Source organism: Notothenia rossii (genome assembly GCF_949606895.1).
Source record: "Notothenia rossii genome assembly, chromosome: 4".
NCBI lineage: Eukaryota > Metazoa > Chordata > Actinopteri > Perciformes > Nototheniidae > Notothenia > Notothenia rossii.
This window is the reverse complement of record NC_136902.1, coordinates 11,204,550-11,226,759: the sequence shown is the minus strand read 5'-3', so window position 1 is coordinate 11,226,759 and position 22,210 is coordinate 11,204,550. Positions and strand designations below refer to the sequence as shown.

The 22,210-nt window shown below is 40.1% G+C and overlaps 1 protein-coding gene and 1 long non-coding RNA gene across 6 annotated transcripts in view; one reads left to right on the top strand and one right to left on the bottom strand.

Annotated features, from left to right (window-relative positions):
* LOC307037339 (ras-related protein Rab-7L1-like) overlaps nucleotides 1–21,329 on the bottom strand; it is a 584,338-nt gene extending 563,009 nt beyond the window's left edge. For 4 of the 5 annotated variants that reach the window (XM_079678146.1, XM_079678148.1, XM_079678149.1 and 1 more), the window contains exon 1: nucleotides 20,989–21,325. In XM_079678146.1, the coding sequence (XP_079534272.1) occupies nucleotides 20,989–21,193 (205 nt within the window). In that variant the 5' untranslated portion in view covers nucleotides 21,194–21,325. Of the gene's footprint in view, nucleotides 1–20,988 lie in introns of all 5 variants that reach the window. The other variant, XM_079678151.1, reaches the window with a different exon arrangement.
* Nucleotides 21,330–21,927: 598 nt separating this feature from the next.
* Nucleotides 21,928–22,210, top strand: part of LOC307037344 — a 147,485-nt gene continuing 147,202 nt past the window's right edge. The window contains exon 1 of the long non-coding RNA XR_013807656.1: nucleotides 21,928–22,020. This is a non-coding gene — a long non-coding RNA (uncharacterized lncRNA). The remainder of the gene's footprint in view (nucleotides 22,021–22,210) is intronic.

Below are 22,210 nucleotides of genomic sequence, written 5' to 3'. Positions count from 1 at the left end.
GAGGAGAGAGAGAGAGAGAGAGAGAGAGAGAGAGAGGAAGACATGTATATTTTTGTGGGAACACCTCACCCCGCTGCTTGTTACTCTGTCTGGAAAAGATAACAGAGGGCCGGATTCCCCTCTTCCCTGCTGGAAATGAACACACGTGAGCTTCCAGGGTGTGCACAATGTGTGTTGTGTGTGTGTGTGTGTGTGTGTGTGTGTGTGTGTGTGTGTGTGTGTGTGTGTGTGTGTGTGTGTGTGTGTGTGTGTGTGTGTGTGTGTGTGTGTGTGTGTGTGTGTGTTTAAAACTTTAAATAATGTGGCAAACAGACAAACAACTTTCACATCAGTCTTTGTCGGTTTTATGTGACACTGTTTGGTTTCCTTTAGTGTCTCTACTGGGACATGTCTCCATGCTTTAATGTTCAAAAAGCTCTTTATTTGTCTCATACTGCCTGTGCTGCAGCACCTCTTCTCACCCTCCGTCTGAAACCAGAGCCCAGTCTGCTCTCATTGGTTAGCTGGTCGACTCTGTTGCGATTGGTCAACCGCTTAGGGATGTCCCGCCCCTTAGCCTATCACGTACAATGTGTTGGAGCGCTAGCCAATTGAAGTGCGAGTGTTCCAAGGTGGTGTCACTATGCCACAGAAGTAAACAAAGGAGTCCAATGGAGGCATTTCAGGCAGGAAGAGAGAGACTCCATCTGGAGGGAACGTTGGGATTGAAGTCCTTGCAGAACATTTACAAACACAAAGCATTATAGTACACTACAGGAGAGGGACATCCTAAAAAAAGCCTAATAGGGATTCTTTAAATGATGTGTAAGTTCATGGAGGGTCCGAGTATGGCCATTAAAGATGCATATGGAGATAGACACTGAGGGAAAATACAGAGAGAAATACATGGAGAGGCTGAGAGAAAGGAATTTGAACATCCATGTGTTTGAAAGAAAGAAAGAGAGAGAGTGATTAAGAGAGAGAGACTATGGCAGAGAGTCAGAATAGAGAGGGAGGGGTTTTCCCGACTCTTTCTGTCTCTGCGGCGCTTTATTGTCCACATGTGGTTAGGATGTCAGATCAGTCAACCACAACTACACACTGTCTCACTGACTCTGTGTGTGTGTGTGTGTGTGTGTGTGTGTGTGTGTGTGTGTGTGTGTGTGTGTGTGTGTGTGTGTGTGTGTGTGTGTGTGTGTGTGTGTGTGTGTGTGTGTGTGTGTGTGTGTGTGTGTGTGTGTGTGTGTGTGTGTGTGTGTGTGTGTGTGTGTGTGTGTGTTTGAGTGTGTGCCTGCGGTTCTCCATGTGTGTGTGATCTTTACAGACTCTGATGTTAGATGACAGCTGGTTGGTTCACGCTGTAAATGTGTTTGTGAGTTTGTGCAACTTTCAACTTCTTTGTGTGGAAGTTTGTGCATCTGTGTGTGTGTGTGTGTGTTGTGTGTGTGCAAGCTTGCTTGTGTGCGTGCGTGCATACAGATGTGTGTGTGTGTGTTTTCATTTATTACACGTGTGTTTGAATTTCCACTTTGGCTTTGACCGCTGGGCAGTACATAAAATGATGACCTGTGTGTGTGTGTGTGTGTGTGTGTGTGTGTGTGTGTGTGTGTGTGTGTGTGTGTGTGTGTGTGTGTGTGTGTGTGTGTGTGTGTGTGTGTGTGTGTGTGTGTGTGTGTGTGTGTGTGTGTGTGTGTGTGTTTGTGTCACTGTCGCATAATAAACAGGAATTGATGACAGATACAGTTGAGACACACAGTCTTGCCTCTGTGTTTTTAGGCAGTTATTCGTCTGTAAATTACTTTTTATATTAAAATGTTTTTCTCTTTAAATCTATTTAAAACATATCTGTTTTTGATTTAGATTTGACGGAATGATTAAAGAATTGCAATTAAGGTTCTTGTAAGAAGATCATATTTTCGCCAGATGAATCATATGGTAATCTTTATATTAATATAAAACAGGAGATCATTTGATTGCAGGAACATGAGTCTTCCAGGCAACTTTTCATACACATGTTGTTCACATCTGGGTCACTTTTTCACTCACTTAATCAGACAGAGAAAAGTAGACATTTTAACTAGTTGTGTTTTAAAAAAAATATAAATGCAAGTCGAGGGAACGGATGCCACGCTATGTATTTGTATCACTAGCTCTGCGTCAGAAACATTCAAACTCCACTGCAGGACAGATGATTATGTAAAATGCAGGGAAGGTGGTTGTTCTTGGGATGTTAGGGTGCCCATAACTGAATTTGCTGATATATTGTGTATGTTCCTATCGATTCCTAAGAGTCTTTGTAGATGTATTATTTTCATAATAGTCATTCAGGTAGAGTTTTAGACAGTTTTAAGTTTAGCAAACTTATTACAGTACAAAGCAACAGTTGATGAGCTGCTAACAACTGTCCTTTTGGCAAACTCAGACGTATCAAATTGTATGGAAAGCTGCATTTGGGTAAATAGCCACCTTAGAGCGCACTCTGGCACAAACTGTACCGGAGCACTTTCGGAAAGTACGGTTCGTATATTCAGAGCAGCTCACTCTCAGAGGGGCAAAGTAATGTGCTGTGAACGTGTGGATTACATTTGAGCAAAACAACTTAACAATAATCTATAGTTAACTAGCTCACATGTTCTCTAAGTCCTAATGTTAGATAGGATAAATAGCCAGTTTTGTCTCTTAGAACGACAACGCTCTCATTTAAGTGTAGAGTCTATGATTGGAGATACGAAAGGCACCCGTTATCTGCTTGTTTGTGAAATAAACGATCCATTGTTTAAAACATGTAATATGTTAAGCTTGGCAACCATAGCAATAGTAACTAAGGTGGGGATATGGCTTTGCAAATGGTCAGCTAATCCGATAACGTTTATTTTAACGCTTAACCTCTTGGTCACCAGGCTTAGTGACCCTGGCTGTGTACATACCTGGCAATTTCTGTATGGCTCTGTGTGGACTACATGATGTCATGGGGGGGGGGGGGGGGGGGGTCTCTTTCCCTCCCTGCTGCAGGATGCCAGCTCTCCTCCATACTCCCACTGCTTCCTGTTTCCTGACTCTGAAGGAAGTAGCTCTGCGTTCACTTCCTGTCAGAGGGGCTGTTGGGGACAAGAATGGAGAGGAGGTTGAACAGCTTGTAATAATGTTGGCAACACTGTATGAGGTCAGGGGAAAACTCTTTGACCTCATACAAACTATAGAAAGCACTAATGAATATAAAATAAAGTGCAGTGTACTAAAAGTTCAGAACATGAAAGTAAATCATTAAAAGTCAGGTCAAGGACAATAACTTGAATATCTTCCCAGCCTCGGTGGATTACGACTCTGGGATTCAAGTTTCCGGTCAGGGAGGAAGATGAATTGTGTTTATGCCGAGTGTAACCTGATGACAGTTGGTCTATTTGAACAAATCAAAGGAAAGACAGAATGACCCTGACTTTACTTTTAATAGACACCAAGGCAACTCCCCACATCTCCTCATCTTCTTTTATTAGCTTTCCTTCTCTCTCGGTCTGTGTTCCTGGCTCTCCTTGTCCTTCCTCTTGTCTCTTCCTCTTAAGCTACTGTATGTGAAAAAGTTTGATGGATGAAACCGTTCATTTACATAAGGACAAATGTGAGATTAGATGAAGAACTGAAAAGGTAATGCAGTGGAGTCTTCCATACATGTCTGTGTATAATTTGTGACATTTCTGAAATATCCCTGACTACATGTAGCCTCTAAAGACACAGACTAAAAATAATCCAGCTTCACTTTTCATAATGTGTAATCTTCAGAAGGGAGACTAAAAGAAAACAGTATGTTTAAGTGACCCAGCACTCTGGTGTGTGTGAAATTATGACAGGAACAAAAGAGTGACTTTGTGATTTGAAGAGTGATTTGCCATCTTATGTCACCTGACCTAAGGCCCACCAAAAATCTTAAGGACAAAGTTGAGGTTGTTGTGGGTCCACGAAACGTTGAAACTCCCTGCTCATTTCCAGAATGCAGACATGTGTGATTAAAGCAAGGGTCACGATCATTCCCTAATCCCAACCATGTTGTTATTGTTGAGTTCATGATTACACAGGTCCCCTAACTTCTGGAAAGTCTCTCGTCAAGGACATGTTTTGGGGTTGCAATGTGATGTAAATATGAAAAATGACATAATTAGAAAGCTTTGGAAAGTTGAACTGCTGACACCTGACCAATCACTGTGGGACATGGAAGAGATCATTAGAGTGTCAGTTTTGGAAAGTATTGAAAACTTGTCAGATGAAGTTCCCTTTTTATTTATTTGTCTTTTTTTTCCCCTCACGTATTGTTTCTCTGTTCTCTAGCCTTACCCTACTCTTCCTCCCCACTATCTCCCTCCTCTCCCCCTCGGTGGGAGCCAAGGTGTGGGTGTTAAACCTCTGCGGTCTGCTGGTTTGGTGGCCTTGGCTTTGAAGGGCTTGTGGGTTGCGGGTTCAGATCCCAGGCAGGCCTGACCACTAACCTTCACTGGTGGAACCCAGTTATCACCGTGGAAACAGTCAAAGCAGCCAATCAGAGGGCGAGGAATCTGAGTCAGCAGAGAGACAGAAGAAAACGTTTTTATTCTACTCTAGTTAGTCATTTGTCTTAAAATGACTCAGTGTTCACTTTTGTTTGGCTCTTTGTTTTGCCATTTTAAAGACAGAATGAACTTTGAAAAATAACACATAACAAATGAAAACTGAATTAAAGATGAGAAATTGAGAAAATGCATGATACAGTTTATCTAATACGAAAACATTTTGAGTGATTTTAAATATTGGAAAGGAAATAAATACAAAAACGAAATATATATATATAATATATTTAAGTCAATAAAATTAATTGATTGGTTTATTGAGCATGATGCTGTTTACTTACTTACTAATGTAAACTGTTTGTTGAGGTTTAGATCTGTGTGCTATTTGTTTTTATTAAAACTTGTTCACAGGGTCTAAAACGTTTCTAGCATTGTGAGCAAATGAAGCGTGAAGTGTTACGATAAAACGAACATCTATGTATTTTTTTTCTCCTTCCCCACTTACTGTAAAAACAAAAGTTTGTAAGTTTATACTTATATCCATCCTGCTCAAATTGTGCTTATGTTCCCTAATTAGTTGTTTCTGTCTTGCCTGTTTCAGATTGTATCTTTCCCTATTTTCCTCTCTCTCTCAGTTGTCGCGTTGCTACCTTTCAAAACAACTCACAACATTTAAGATGAGAAACAGTTATGTTAAAAAAAAAATCATGGGAACAGTGGCGCAAACAAGAGAGAAATGAAACCCAAATGAGAGACAACAGTCTGTTTGAGTACAGTTGAGGACATTTTTAGGGACGTCAGGCTCTTTGTGGTCTCAAACATCTATTTTTAAACCCATTACAAAAGTACCCATGCTATTTGGGGAAGAGTGGCTCCAAACGTTTCTGTTATAATTCAGACTATTTATCTTTCTGGCAACCCTGGTTTCCCTAAACCTACATGCATGTCTAAACACTGGGTTTATGAGAGCAGCGCTGATGTGGAAATCTCCTAAAATTAAATGGAATTTCAGCCCACTTTTATATATTTGTCTGTTGTTGGTTTTGTCCGCGGCGTTGTCACTATAACAGGCACTGACGCCGCGTGGGAGTGTGTGTGTGTGTGTGTGTGTGTGTGTGTGTGTGTGTGTGTGTGTGTGTGTGTGTGTGTGTGTGTGTGTGTGTGTGTGTGTGTGTGTGTGTGTGTGTGTGTGTGTGTGTGTGTGTGTGTGTGTGTGGAGAGAGTGGTGACCCAGCATGACGCCGTAGTAAGCGTTAACAGCAGACAGAGAGAAAAAGAGTGTGGGAAATTGAAGGAAAAATGAAAAGTGATGGAGATGAAAATGAAAATGTTGAGAAGATGTAGAATGGAAATTATTATAGACAGAAACACTTAAAAAGGGGAAACATTATAAAAAGGGAGTGCAAACTATGAACAATAAGTTATATTGTATTGAATCAGATTGGTGCGTTCAATAGTTTGACATACACACCCTGTTGTTACTTACAAAAATAGATAGGTAAAAGAGACACAAGAATTTCTAAATATATCCAAAGAAAAGGCAAAATGTTTTGGCCATTTCAGTCCAATCTGAATCCCCTTATATACTGTAAATCATCATTGTAAATGCTCTATATTGTGTCTGTATTTCTATCAAATGCAACTATTGCATTCATAATATATGCATACATGTCACTCTTTTTTTTGTGTCACATTATTTCACGAAGAAAAAACAAGTGTTATTATGCCTTGGTTAAGTTTAGGCTTAAAAACAGGACGATAGACAACCATTAGACTTCATATTGAGAAAAACCTGAAATCGTGCAGAATGTGTTTTAGACAACACCCTGCTAAATGTCAACAAAACCAAATAAAGTATTTGTTGAATTTACAAAAGAGACGGAAGTGAAAGGTTTGAGGTCATGCTCATCGAAAAACGTCCAATCTGGTGATAAAAAGCTTTAAAAAAGTTGTATTTTTAGGGAAATTTAAAAAAGGTAACCTTCTCCAGTCTCTTACTTTAACAGAGAGAGAAAGCATTAACTGGAATTATTACAAATGGTGTCTCAACTCATCCTCCATACTGGTTTGATGTTTTGTTTTCCTTATGTAACAGCATGAAGATGATTATTTCTACATTTGATTGTGCAACCCTGTTTCATACAATGACAATAAATAACCCTAAACACAGTATTTACTGTAATAGACAGTCTGGCAGAGTAACAGAGACGAAGCAGAAAAAAACCAGTGACACAGAGACAAGGCGTCCATCTTTTTTGGTCTTTTTTGTTATTGTTTTTCTTCTTTGGTCATTTTTCCCCTTCTCAGGTTTCCCCCTCACTACGTTTCCCAACATATCATTGGCCTCAGTGTGTGTGTGTGTGTCTGGAGCCATGGGATGAAGTGTGTGGTTACCCACTGGTGACAGGGGCACCTCGCTCTCTCTCTCTGTCTGTCCATAGCTCGCTCTCTCTCTCTCTCTCTCTGTCTCTCTCTCTCTGTCTTTTTCTGCTGCATAACCCTTTCTCTCTCCGTGTGCGCTGTAATATTTTAAGATAATCTGGGCTCTGAATCCAGCAGAAAGTGCTGTGTCCAGAGTAAATAGTAGGAAATATTCCACAGAACATGGTGAACTATAATATCCTTTTCTTGGGGCTTTTTACACATTTTAGTGTAAGTGTTCGATCATTCGCGATGGTGTGTGTATGTCCGGTATGTCCCTTCAACGTTTGGCAGTAGATGTTTTATTTAATCATATTATTTTCAACTTAATTGATGGGGGGAAAGGACATTATTCTTATTTTAGGAGCCTTTTTTTCATTTTGAAATGCCAAACCAACAATCAAAACTTCAGCATTAAAAATAACCAACTATAAATAAAATGTCTACTTTAAAAATAAGTTTAATAAGAGTTAATTAAAAAGTACTTGTCCTTTAAAATGCTCACAGTGCCCTTTAATAAAGGCAGACGGCGAATCAGAGAAAATTAAAGTATGAATTAAAAAATACTTAACCACTGTAGCCATCTCGTTTATCTATTCGTCTCTGTCTTTTTACTCAGTATCCCGAAACTCACATTCCATATTATGTGTATTTCCTTCCTGTAGATTATATAATTTCTTGTTTTCCTCTGGCTCTGTCCTCATGAGGTTTTAAACACACTCTCCCAGCTGTTGTACGGATTCAAACCAGCAACCGTTCAGTACAAGCCTCCCATCCTGAGTGTCCAAACCCTCAAACCCTAAAACCCCGTCTGAGCCTCCTAACTATCGTGTCCGAGGCCACGAGAACCACCAGCCCAAACTGCTGGAACCGAATCGCCTCCCAGGAGACCTCGAAGTCTCAGCGGCTGAGAGGAGCTTCCAGGTTTCTGGACAGAGAACATTTCATCACAGGTTTGATTTCTGCTTTAGCAGCAAAGTCGAAGACGAGTACAAGACAGAAAATAACACCGAGGAGATGTTGTCGTCTAGATACTACACATTTCACATATTCCTTTTATTTACTTTTCCTTTTGAAACAACATCCATAACATTAATCTGGCTGCAACTTAGAAATGATTTATTTAATATATCATATTCCAGTCACTTGTATATAGACTCTTATTGCACTATTTCACTATTTTACTATTTTTCTTTTTGTATTTACTTGCACAATTTTTTTGTTTTTATTGTGTTGCATTGTTGGAGGAGTAATACTGAGTAACAAGTACTTAGAATATTCCCTTAAAACGTACAAAAATGTGTGAAAACACATATTTCATCTTTGTGTACAGTCTAAATATATGATGTCATTTCCTGTTATCCTCTGAACACACACACACACACACACACACACACACACACACACACACACACACACACACACACACACACACACGCACGCTCACACACACACACACACACACACACACACACACACACACACACACACACACACACACACACACACACACACACACACACGCACACACACACACACACACACGCACACACACGCACACACACACACACACACAAAGTAACAGGAAGCAGTAGTAAGGAGCAGCAGTAACATCAGATATGTGATCAACAGCCGGATGAGAGGACGAGTCATGGATAAGGTCAAGGTGTCCCTCACACACACACACACACACACACACACACACACACACACACACACACACACACACACACACACACACACACACACACACACACACACACACACACACTCAGACACACACACACACACACACACACACACACACACACACACACACACACACACACACACACACACACACACACACACACACACAGCTTAGCACATTGCTTATTTTTTCCTTGAGGAGGAAGGACATGGATGAGGAAGGAATGAAGGCAAAAATGATTGATGCATTTATTTCTACCTCTGTTGAACCCTTGTAACCTCAATGTCTTGATGTTTACAAGTGCTGACTCAAATGGTAGCAACGTGTAGGCTACACATCATTGCCTTCTTTGTAAAGTGTATATCATTTTACTCTTTTCCATTCGTCTATATAATAATAATGTCAAGTGAGCGGCGAGCCACTTTTTCTCTTCATGGTTTCATAATTTTCTTTGTATTGAATTGAATGTGCTGAATCATGTTTTGTATACATTGTGGTAAAGTCCAGTTTACAAGTCAATGTTTTTTTTTACTTGTGTTATAGACATTTACACCATTGTATTGGTTAAACTAAAAACAAATACAGTACATACCAGTAAACCATAGCAACAGGAAAGGAAAGAGGTGACTAGATGATACAGCAATATTATTCTGCAGCCTGCATTTTCTGTTATCATGTAGATGTAAGTATTTGAATATGTTTACGGTAGTTTGGGGTGTAACTTGAGCTGTAAGAAAAAACAGTTCTTGGTTCAGCAAACCTGAAACCCAGAAACTTGGAAGCCTGTCACTGATGTTGGTTAACCGGGACGAGCCGTGGTTCTGAATGTGTGCCGGCTGCTTCTCTTGGCTTCAGACGAGCACCAATAACCACTTGGATCTTTCATGAAGCTGTTATGGCTTGCAGCGATTCAGCAGAGAACAAACAGCAGCTGCATACAAATATTCATCAAGTGTTTAATAGAATACTTACTCAGGCACTTATGTGATAAAAACGTGGCGATTGTCTTGAAACAGATTTTTATTTTCAATAATTGTTGTCAGCTTCATTCCCCCAGCAGGGACTCAACACGGTCGCTGGCCAGCCGACTGGGTGCTGTTGGATTGATTAAAACCAATACTTTAGAAAAAAGGCTGGATTTACCCTGTTTTAATTGTTTGTTTGTTTTACTTTGAGAAAGATATTAACTTAGTCAGGAAGTCATGAATCATTGGTGTGAAAGTCAAACTGTCTATAACACAGAAGGAGGGTTCTAGTATTAATTGATCAAATACAACAAACCTCAATTCCTAAGATAAGCCATAAGTCAAGATTTCATAAATCATCAACTATGGTTTTCCTCATTGCATTTGTGTCTGACTTTAGTCCAGGATACTATGTGTGGCTTCAAACCGCAGCTCAGTGATTATAACCTCCAGCAGCTGTTTGTTTCATCGTGGAATCAAATATAAAATAAGAATAAGACCTCCTCATCTGTACATTTAAATCAGCTTCACAGGATAAACAGTGGCAGTGTGACGAAGCTCAAGCCTTTTTAAGTTCTAAGTTAAAGTGCTCTACTGGCTCAGATGTTTAACTTCAGCACACTTCACTCTTCCAGACCAGATGACTTAAACACTGTTTGGTTTTGGAGTTTTTAAAGTTATTTTAACCAGTAGTTTGCTCAGGTTTGGTCCCATCTGAAACCCTGGGTTAGAAGCCGTAAGAGCTTCAAGAAAGACCCAGGTTCTTATTGCTACTTTGCTAAAGCCAAGAGATCCACCAGACCACAGAGCGAACCTGGAGTCTTCACTTTCAAACTGCACCATATGTGAGACTGAAGATGGACTCATTTAGGTCCTTTATATTTTACAGTTTTACAATTCAAGTTGTCTGACGATATCTGACGTAGAACTATGAGTGGACTGCACCTTCCTTTTGACAAAAGATCTTAAGGTGTCTGGAGAAAACATAAGGTTGCAATCCTCCTCATCCTCTGGGGACAATGAATGTCTCTACAGAATGTCACGGCAATAAAAATGAGATATTTTTAGTGCGGATCAAAGAGGGCACCATCACTCCAACCTCTCGAGCCAAAACCCTACAACAAATTATAACTTCAGTCCAATATTTCACTACCGCCTTATTTCCAACATCTCCCTCAACATTCATTTCTGATTTAGATGTTGGTTTTGGTTCAGCATTTCCATTGATTTCTGAAATATTCCATATAGTCTGTTTTAATGTTATTCATGTTGCATTGTCTCCAGCCAGTTCTCATTTCTCCATTGTCGTTCCCCATCCATCCACCAGATCAGTGGTTCCCAACCTGGGGTCTCCAGGCCTCAGAGGATTTGAGGCCGAATATCATATTTAGATTCTTTTTTTTTTTTTTTTTTTAACATATAATTGTAATGCAATACATGATTGTCGCTAGAAGCCTTGTCTCTACATTACAATAAAATATAACAAATAATTGATTAATTAATTTTAATAAAAATTCAAGTTAGTAGCTATTATAGGCATAAAAAGACAGAAATGTATAATTCTTTCTTGAATAGAAATGTTTCTTCTGCCCGTAAAGTGTCCAAACCGGGCTTTTCTGGATAAGCGCATTTTTAAAACATAGTCATTGTCCATGCCGGTTTCAGTTGGATTATTTGTCACAGTTGCTCCGATCAGATCGGTCTCCTCCATTTTGTAGATTATTTACGACTTTTGAATCCACATAAACACATCGGCAAAATCTGGCTTACTTTGAGCATGTGTTACAAACAGTTTAATCCCTTTGTGAATTGTTTCCACTTCCACGCCGTCCTTTAATTTCTTCATTCAGCGGGAATCCAAATGAATGAGTCCTGAGTCCAATAACCATCAGTCACTCAATAGTGCTCTTTAATTACACTTTCATCCTCCTTTAACAAAATACTTCACATTCATCTAGTTTGTGTGACAGTTGTAGCATTTTTGAGACCCCCCCCCCCTGTGTGTGGGGGGGCGCAACTTCCAACAGGAGTCATTTGGGTGGGCTCTTGGGAAAAAAGGTAGGGAACCCCTGCACCAGATGGCCTCCGACTCTCCTCCCTGTCACAGTCACCTGCTCACCTGTTTCCACTCTCCCTCATCAGCTCTCCAGTGTATAACCAACCCATTTCCACTCATTCACTGTTTGAGTTTTTAAATCTGATCTCTTTATCCTGGATCTATCTTTACTGTCTACCTGATCTAAGGACTGTCTTTCCCTTGGGGTAAGTTTGCTTATGTTGCCTTTCTGCTTTTGACCCATATCTGTTTTTGTGATCTGAGCAAAACAAGCTTTTATCTAAGACAAGCTAAGCCTGCTCTTTTTCTGATAGACGTACAAGGACTCTTCAGACTTCATGAATCTTCTGGCAATGTAAAGAGGAATCGGGTGCTTTTCAGAACAAATGATAGCAAACTTTAGAGAACACGTTGTTTGATATGCATCATCTTAAGAAAGCAAAAAGAACAACGTTATACTCTCTTCACCATGGTCTAAAATGGCTTTAGACTGAATTCTTATTCTGAAATGGTCTTTAAACAATGAATGCATTTCAAAATGTCTTCAAGAATTTTGTAAACTCTCTCTCACACACACACACTCACACACACACACACACACACACACACACACACACACACACACACACCATGTATACATCACTTCAGGGGACATTACTTTGACTTACATGCATTTCCTGGAGACTTATCCTAACCTTGACCCTAACTAAGTCTCTCACACACACACACACACACACACACACACACACACACACACACACACACACACACACACACACACACACACACACACACACACACACACACACACACACACACAGTAGCACATACGGGCAGCATCTTCCAGTGTGACGACCCAATAATGACAGTGAGCAGATTTTAAATCTCATCCAAACCAAACAGAGCATGATGAGTGTGTTTGAGTCGTCTGCAGCTGGATGGATAGAATGAACTTTGAGAACATTGAGGCTGGAGTGTGTTTATAAATCACACCTAAAGTGAGCGTTTCAAAATCAGAAGGCTTAAAGAAACTCAACAAGGGAAAATAGTGAAGTTTGGGTGAAAACACACTAACTTTCTGCCTCTCTCAGCTGAACTGAACACAATGCTGGGATTGTTCTGTCAAAGTGTCAACGGTATTGTTGACATGGTGGATGGCACGGGGGTGTAAGAGGGTGAGCACAATAGAGAGAAGAGAAGGAAATGGAGAAAATGGTGGAGAAACATTTCGGACCTCCTGTTCTCAGCTCCAAACATCCTGTTAGAGAGGGAAACCCCCAGTGCTTTATAACAGGTGTTTCACTTTGCTTAACACACAAAGAGAAATAATATTACCAACTGAACAGATGTTCATTTCAAGCACACTTTGTTTGGCTGCATCCTATTTCTAAAAGAAGGTAAAAAGGTCAAGGGACAATGCATAAAAGCATTACATATTGGCAGCTTATGAAGCAGTGGCCCCCCATTGTTTTTATTTATATTTAAGCCCAAACACCAGCTGATCAGCAGACTCAGATTGTATGCTCAAGTATACGTAGCAATACTATAATGTAAAGATATGTTGTTAAAGTAAAGGTCAAAGCATTGGCATCAATATATTTTCGTAAGTACCAAAATTAAAGTACTTTTAAAGCATACTTACATTAATGTGTTATAATTATAAAGAGGCATTAAGAGGTTCTCACGGCTGGTAAAGGCGGAGACAATTTTGTATTTTGAATTTGCTAATAATCTGAATCTGTAAAGTAGCTAAAGCTAACTTTAACTATTGGATTGAAAAGTGCAATATATGTTAAAGTAGCATAACATGAAAGTACCTCAAAATTGCACTGATGTAATGATGGTATGATGCATCTACACTACAGCGTCGATTAATGGATACCAAATTACTTCAGACTGTGTCAGTGTAAACAAAGTTGTGTTACTGCATCAATCAATACAGTTGATGCTTTTTTAGCAGTGGTGATGAAGAATAGGTACGACACCTCTCAGTATCATCAGACAGATGTTGACATTTGCAGGTACAGTATGTTTTGAAGCTGTTCAATGTGCTCGAGCCTACAATCCAATTAGCCATCCCACCTTGATCTATGCACATTTTCCAACTTCCAGCTGCCTTTCGCTTTAAGCCATACTCGCAAGCGACCGGAGGGCAGCCCTCCACAGATGGCATGCTAACTATGAGCAGGCACAAAGGCACTTTTTCTCATGCATTGTTTGTTGATTTATTCTCCAAAACACAGGGGTCATAGAACACAACCAGTGAATCAAGAAGTCAATATGTTTCCTCATCTCTAAAACATATTGGAGATATTTTTCTAAATCCTGAAATGAAAACTAATTCCTAATGTGTTTCAATTCAAGTTGCCTGCTTTTAGTCAGGTATGTTTGGAGTTATTACTAGTGTGAACAGAGCTTAACCAAGCGGCACAAAAACTTAGCGGAGCCTTCTTATTAACGCCCATCTGATGACGGCAACTTTGCCTCACAGCCTTTCCCTGGGAAAACTACAGTGAGCATAAGTAACCACTACGGTGACCTTGAAGAAAAGTATTTTCATTAAATAGTTTCAAACCATCTTAAAAGTGAAATAAATCAAACATTTACACAAAGGTCTTTGTAAATAGGACTGGAGCATACCAGTATACATTTTCACTTTGGCAGATATAATGTTTTGCAGAGATGCTACACTCTCCCTCTGAGCAGAAAAACTCATAACCAAAAACACCCTCTGAAATATATTAATAAAAAAATGCAGGAAACACAGACAAATGTTAGTTTTTTTGTATATAATATATAACATACTTTGTACAAGGCTATGGGCCTCCATTACTCAAATCAACCACAGATGCAGTCTCTAAACAAACAGAACTAATTGTTGGATCGAACCCAGTCTACATCGACGACAGTGAATACTGGACTTGATATTTATGTAATTATTCACGGTGGCACAGTGACAAGAGCCAGCACCCTCCTATACCCCCTAAACTGAGGTTAGCCTTGTGCAACAGCTCAGCATGCATGTTTACTCGGGACAGTGAACACACCACGACTGTCAAAAACAATAATAATGATGGTTGAAGCATGTGGTTTTTCTTTTTCTATGAATCCAGTGGGGGTATTTGCTTGTTAATTTGAATGATTTATAGGTGCATCGATCTCATCAGCTAACAGACTTTGGTTAGGTGTAATTACAGGCTATAAACAGCAGATGGCAGCAGAATAGCATCTGTCAGAGAGAGACACTGACAGTGTGAACACAGAAGTAAAAAGGATAGACAAGACACATGTTATACTCTAGGTTCAAATATGTCTTCTTTAACCCATTCTCTCTCTTTTATTGTTTATTGCTTCATTTAGTCCGCCATTGTCCTGTTAGAGGACTGAGACTCAGTTGTGTTGGTGTCACCTGAGTTTAAATGACATCATCGTACCACAGATAGGTCTGCAGACAGCCTCCGTGTCACTGAGTGTCAAAGCTGTTTAAGAGACTTTTAAACCTTGACAATTATTAGCTAAATTGGGTATTTTGTCCCTGAATAGGCAAAGACACAGTTTGCAAGTGTGGGAAATAGGGTAACAGAGGAGGTATTGCACGAAGCAAACACCAGGAGAAGGTAACATTGTTTGTATATCTAGCAAGGCTGGATGAGTGCCAGTTAATTAATATCCTCTTTGTCCAGCCAGATGTGTTCACTATTTTGAAAGACATGGAAAAAATCCTTTCAGCTTATTAAAATGTTTCTGTTTCCTAGATAAGTTGCTATCTATCAATCCAGCGGCTGGATGGTGATGTCCTGCTTGCACCAAACTCGTTTTAGAAAGTTATGAACAAAATGTATTGTTTTATTTTCTACCTTTTTAATAATTAAGATTAGCTTGTTCTGATTTTAAATGTGCAAGCCTCACTTTGTTATTCCTTTCTGTTCAAGCATGAAGTTATTCAGGAGGGAAAAAGCAATATTTATAGAGAATAAAATGACAAGATCATCAATATACTCCTAATTCCCCTCAGATCTTTTTAGAGGTGAACTGACCAGCAACACAGGACTTAAATGCCAACAACCTTGTAAAACAGATGTCAGTGCTCACAGTTTGCATTTTTTTTTTAATATTTGTTTCAGTTTTAGATGTTTTAAATAGAAGTATAATTGTATTTTGAGTGGCTCTGATGGATCTGAAATCGCTGCTCTACCTGTTCAGCTTCTGTGTCAGACATTACCTCACCCATCTGCTGTGATGTCACCCCTCTCTTTCTCTCTACCTTCCTGACGCCTTGCTCGACCTGAAATCTTCTTCCTTCTCTATTTGTGTCGTCTCTGTTTTTCTGTCCTCCATCTTACCCTCTTTCTTTCTTCTGTCTGTCTCCTCTCCCCTGATGGTCATAGTGCAGCAGCAGAAACGGCACACATGTTTAAAAATGTGCAATTCTGCATACAGTATATGAAAAAAAAATACAGTATAGATGTGTATTAATTCAAATTGAATACACATGCATGAAGAATATTGTGAAAAATATGCACGTACTCACAGAGAGTCGTTTGACCAGCAGCTTCATCAGAGTGAATGTGACTCAAACAGCAAGGGCATCACTTTCTCTGATCTTCAGGAGAAATATCCTGGGATCTGCTGAACATGCGAACAGTCTTTCCCAATAAGGGTGAAGTGTTGGGATTAGGGTTGCAAAGGGGCGGAAAGTTTCCGATAAATTTCCGGAAAGTTTCCATTGGAAGTTAAGCTGGGGAATTTTGGAAATATTCAATTGCAAAATTAAACAAAAAAACATCACATTTCAACAGATTTTTTTTTAAAAACATTTTTTTTTAAGTAGAACAGAACAAGTTTTAATTATTTTATTTAACAATTATTTGTTTCATTGAAGAATCAAAACAGGAATGTTGAGTTAAATGTTACTCACCCCCCCCAACCCCACTCATTAAAAAATGAACAAAAATGCACCCCCCATCCAAAGATCCCCACAAAGTCCCATTCAAAATGTTAAATGAAAAGAGCCCTTCTCCCTCCAAAAAGTCCCATTAAACATGCAAATCTTTCTTCAAGCAATCCTCTGCATTTTTGCTAAAGCCTTTCAGTCAACGGGCTCTTCCTGGACCTCATCAACATCACACTTTGAGTCTTCCTCTTCAGTGTCCAGCCTTGTTGAGGATGGCTCTGTGTCAGGCTCAGAGAGCCTTAGGTTTGCCCGAACGCCAACCAGTTTTTCCACTCTAACATTTGTGAGCCTGTTGCAAACCTTTGTGTGGTCTCAATAGCCATGCAGTGAGCAGTGTGCTATGGCATGGATATTCAAGTGTACTTGAATGGCATCTGTTTGTTTTAGTCAAGATTATGCTACAATATACTTTCCCCAACTATATTTAAGTTCCCTATGAAGAGCCAACCTTCAATTTAGAAAACTCTTTGTCATTGTAGCAAAAGACTGTTAAAAACCAACTTCAAATGACTCAAACTGCATCAACAGAGAAGGAAGAGTATAGTTTGATAGACGAATGAACTCCAGGGAGTTCAGTGTAGTAACAGCAATGAACCTCATCGCAACAAGAATAAAATATTAAACAACACAAGTACCTGACATTACCACTTTAAATGCAAATAAAAGAAGGCACACTCCTTGCCGATTCTTTTCCCAGGACAAGCTCTTCTGAAGTTCAAAGTCCCCGACTCTAGGTATTTTAAGTCTCTCATCTTTATTGATTATGGACTCTGGTGTATGCTCTCCCTGAATCGCCCATTTCATTTTACTCTGCTCGTGGTTTATTGGTTTTAAAGCACGAGGCTCCGAGGAGGGACATGTTTAGCTTTTTGCTTTGGCAGATGAAGCAGCGCTGGCTCATTGTTAGGAGTCTGGGAGTACGAGCTGTTTCATCAGCAGAGGAATACAGATATCTGTATTGTTAGAGACACCAGTGAAACCAGTATGAATTACAGCAGGCAGCACTGGCCAGACGGCAAACTCAAACATTCCCTTTCTATGCAAACTAGACCGATTCCCTTGGGGTCTGGGAGGACAATCCTTCACTTATTGCAATTTCCAAAAGCTGATATTTTAAAATGTCTTGTTTTGTGGGACCCAAAATCCAAATCTGGTCCATGTTCAGTGATATAAAACAGAGAAAAGGAAATGGCTGATCGATAATCAGTCCTAGCGGCCATTTATTGCTAGGCAACTCCTCTGTCTGCACCCCTCACCTGTATATCTTAAGTCGTTCTTGAAATATATGAAAAAAAGTCCCAAATAATCTGAGATAGGGGAAGAGAAATCCCATAACAAACCCCTAAAATAATTATTAACAGCATCATATAGTTTGAGTTTGGCATCTACGCTCCGGCCTCATTATTTCCCGCAAATATTTTTTACATAAAACATTCAGCATTGATGATTAAATAACTTTCCCCCGGGGCCTACAGGAGGATGCTGGGGGGCGATGGGGCAGAAAAGCAGCATCAGCAGCGGTGCAGAAGCAGAGGGAGAGATGATAAATCTTGGAGTTTAAATGGAGCGCCAGATTACGCAGAATGTGTTTGGTTGGTTGTACGAAGGGGTAAGGCATGTCATGTGTCAATGTATCAATGCTGCTCGAGTTGAAAGCTTGAACTAGCTTCCCTAAATATCTTTGGTTTCAATTGTACTTGTACAGCACACTTACTGTATGGTTCTCTTTTCACTCATTAACCTGGTTTCAAGCAACAGCTGTTTTTCACAGAAAAAAGCAGAACAACAAAAATTCTATTATGGCAACAAAAAACAACAGCAGACAATCAGCTCACAGTTTTTGAAGAAAACAGAAACATCTGAAGCCAGGTATTGTTCTCAGGCGTTGCAGCTCATTTGACTGATCATGTTCAAGAAACCAGTGGAGATTATTTGAGCTTTGTGACATGGCACGTTACCCTGTTGGAAGCAGCCATCAGGAGATGGGTACCCTCTGGTCATAAAGGGATGGGCATGGTCAGCAACAATACTCAGATAGGCTGTGGCGTTTAAATTATGCTCAATTTGTACTTGATACCGTGATGTACTGTGCAGGTCCCTCCATTAAGGAGGCTGGTGTTAAATTACAGGCTGTTTTTAACATTATTCAGACTCAGCTCTCTGAACTAAAGCTTCTTTTAAATGTTGATAAAACCAAGGTAATGCTCTTTTCAAAAGCTAAAAAGACACCAGCGCCTGTTTTTAGATAGTGTTACTATGCAAGGACAAGTACTCAAAGTGGTTACCTGTTATAAATACCTTGGTATCTGGCTTGATGATTGTCTTACTTTTAAACTTCATGTCAATAACCTGCTTAAAAAGCTGAGGGTTAGGCTAGGTTTCTTTTTCAGAAACAAGTCCTGTTTGTCTTTTGAGGCCAGGAAAAGGCTAGTCACAGACCTTTTTACCTATGGTGATTTGTTGTATATGAATGCACCTGCCCATTGCCTGAACAAGTTAGATGCCGCCGCCTATCACAGCGCACTGAGATTTGTCACAAATTGTAAAGCACTTACACATCACTGTACCCTGTATGCCAAGGCAGGTTTGCCATCACTTACTGTAAAGAGGCTCAGTCATTGGTACACATTTATTTATAAAGCTTTGTTGGGTAAACTCCTGCATTATCTGATAAGAAACACAGAGAGTTGCAAGCAGCTATTATCTGAGATCGCATGATGTAGTATTGTTAGATGTGCCAAGAGCAAGGACTGTCTTAGGTAAGACAGCTTTTATGTGTGCAGCTCCACTTGCTTGGAACAGTCTTCAGCAAGAATTGAAACTGAGCAGTCTCATTCCTCTGCATGTCTTTAAAGCTAGGCTAAATGAAATGCTCGTTGATACTATGGGCACTTGTAAATGTCTATAACTATGTAAATGTATCCTGTAAATATAATGTATGATGTCCTTTATTGTTTTATGTTTCATGTGGAACCTATATGCTGGTTCAAAGGTTTGAAATGAACATCTGTCTGATGAAATTAAGTGACTTAGGGGCCCAAAGCATAACAAGAAAATATACCCCACACCTTTAATACCACCCCGACCAGTGTTAATTTTGGCAGCTGTTTTTGATTTAGTCTTAGTCTTTCGACGAAAACGTTTTTGTCACATTTTAGTCATTCCTATCCTTCGTAGTTTTAGTCTAGTTTTAGTCGACGAAAACTCAAAACGTTTTAGTCAACTTTTAGTCTATGAAAAATTACATTTTAGTCAACTTTTAGTCAAAATGTGTCATATGTTATATCAAATGTGTATACTCTCTGAACGCTCCGTCCCCGGCAGATCTCTGTGTCCGCTGCAGCATGTCTGTTAGGCCCCGCCCCTGGCACACAGAGAGACACAGGGAGATCGCTCTTCTGGAGTGAAGAGAGCGGAAATAATGATATAGAGCTCCTGCGGTCACGTGACTTTTGGTTATCAGCCACCATTTTGGCAGTAAACATGACGACCGGCGCCAGCGTTTTCCTACCGTGCGAGTATACATCTCATTTTAATTCAAGTGAAATTCGGCTTTATAGTACAAAATTAGAAAGATTAAATATAAGCGACCCATATAATGCACCCGGTGTGCTTTTCAAGAGCATAACCTCCTGCTCTGAAGACGATGTACCCGACTTGCGCTACGCGGACATCCACAGCTATCTTGTAAGCTTTCCATCAGTGTACTCAGGAGACTCCCTCAGAGCTTACAAAAGCTTGGAGGCTTACAAATGGTGTCAGTCCGGCTTCGTAAACAACATTCAACTGTGGAGTCTTACATCCAAAAACTTCGGCATCATCACTGCAAGGGTAAGTATTAAATTATTCCAGTTTGATAGGCAGTGTCACGTTAGCATTGTTTGTTTATTAGCTTGTCTAGCTACGGCAGTGTCACGTTAGCATGTTTGTTTATTAGCTTGGATAGCTACTGCAGTGCGTCTGAAACTAGTTTGTATTTTTGAACGTACTCAACCAAAGTGTCTGGCGTTTTTAACCTTTATTTATCTATTTTTGAATTTTATCTATTTTTGAATTTCATATATAGGTTAATCATATATAATTTCATATATAGGTTAATCATTAAAACCATGGGTGGTGGTCAGGAACGACGGTGTTGTGCTGGGAGCCCACTGCAACTGCACAGCGGGACTCTCCCCGAGTCCCGAGGAATATTTTCAACACGGGTTTGTTTACCACTAGCTTGCTACAAGCTAACTGGCTAGGCTGCACCAGAGCCACACTTGTTGAGTTAAAAAGGGACATCACAGAGTCCGTTAGCTATAATAACTGGGTGCTAGATTCTACTTCGGTAAAAATTAAACTGACCAGAAACTTTTTGTAGCATTGTACTGTATTCCTTCACCCACCTGATATGAAGTGATCACTGCATAAGCGAAAGCAAACGGCCGGGGGGTCCCATCTTTCAGTCTTGTTCAGACGGCTCCTGGCTCTTTTAATCGCTGCGATCCACTTTTCCCTCCTCTCCGCGTCTTTTGGAATGCGATAATAAGATACACCTTTCTTCTTCCCACGCCTATTTGTGCAACCTGGTGCACAGCAGTTATCCACCATCCTCGACAGTCTGCCAGTGCCTGCCAATGAATTTACTGACGCGATTACTGCCAAAATGGCTGCCCCCTTCGTTTCTCGTCACGTGACCAGCATATGTGACATCATCCGCAGGAGCTCTATTGCAAGTTAGAAACGTAAGATGCATTTTGACAGACAAGATGGACACTTGGGGGAAAATATGCTGCATTTTGAATGTTCGATAGTGCACCATTAACACCTTAGTCTCGTCTCGTCAACGAAAACTAAATATACATTTCGTCATAGTTTTCGTTATCAAGAATATTTTTAGCTCGTCATCGTCTCGTCTTAGTCATGTAAAAAAGGTCGTTGACGAACATTTTTCGTCATAGTTTTCGTTGACGAAATGAACACTGACCCCGACTAGCCTGAACCATTGATACAAGGCGGGATGGATCCATGCTCTCATGTTGTTTATGCCAAACTCTGAACCTACCATCCAAATGTCGCAGCAGAAATCGATACTCGCCATACCTGGCAACAATGTTCCAATCTTCTAAGGTCCAGTTTTGGTGAGACCGTGCAAATGGTAGCCTTAGTTTCCTGTTCTTAGCTGACAGGACGGTTGTTTGAGTTTCTGTTGCCTTTCTACAGTATCATCTTGAACCAGTCTGGCAATTATCTTCTGACCGCTAGCATCAACAAGGAATTTTGCGCCCAGAGAACTGCCGCTCACTGGATATTTTCCCTTCTTCTGACCATTCTCTGTAATCCCTAGGGATGGTTGTTCGTGAAAATCCCAGTAGATCAGCAGTTTCTGAAAAACTCAGACCAGCCTGTCTGGCATCAACAACAATGCAACGTTCAAGGTAACTTAAATCCCTTTTCTTCCCCATTCTGATCCTCTGTTGAACTTCACCAGGCCGTCTTCACCATGTCTACATGCTTAAATGATTGGCTGATTAGATATTTGTGTTAACGAGCATTTGTACAGGTGTACATAGTAAAGTGGCCGGTGAGTGTGTATATATATACAGTATACCAGTCAAAAGTTTGGAC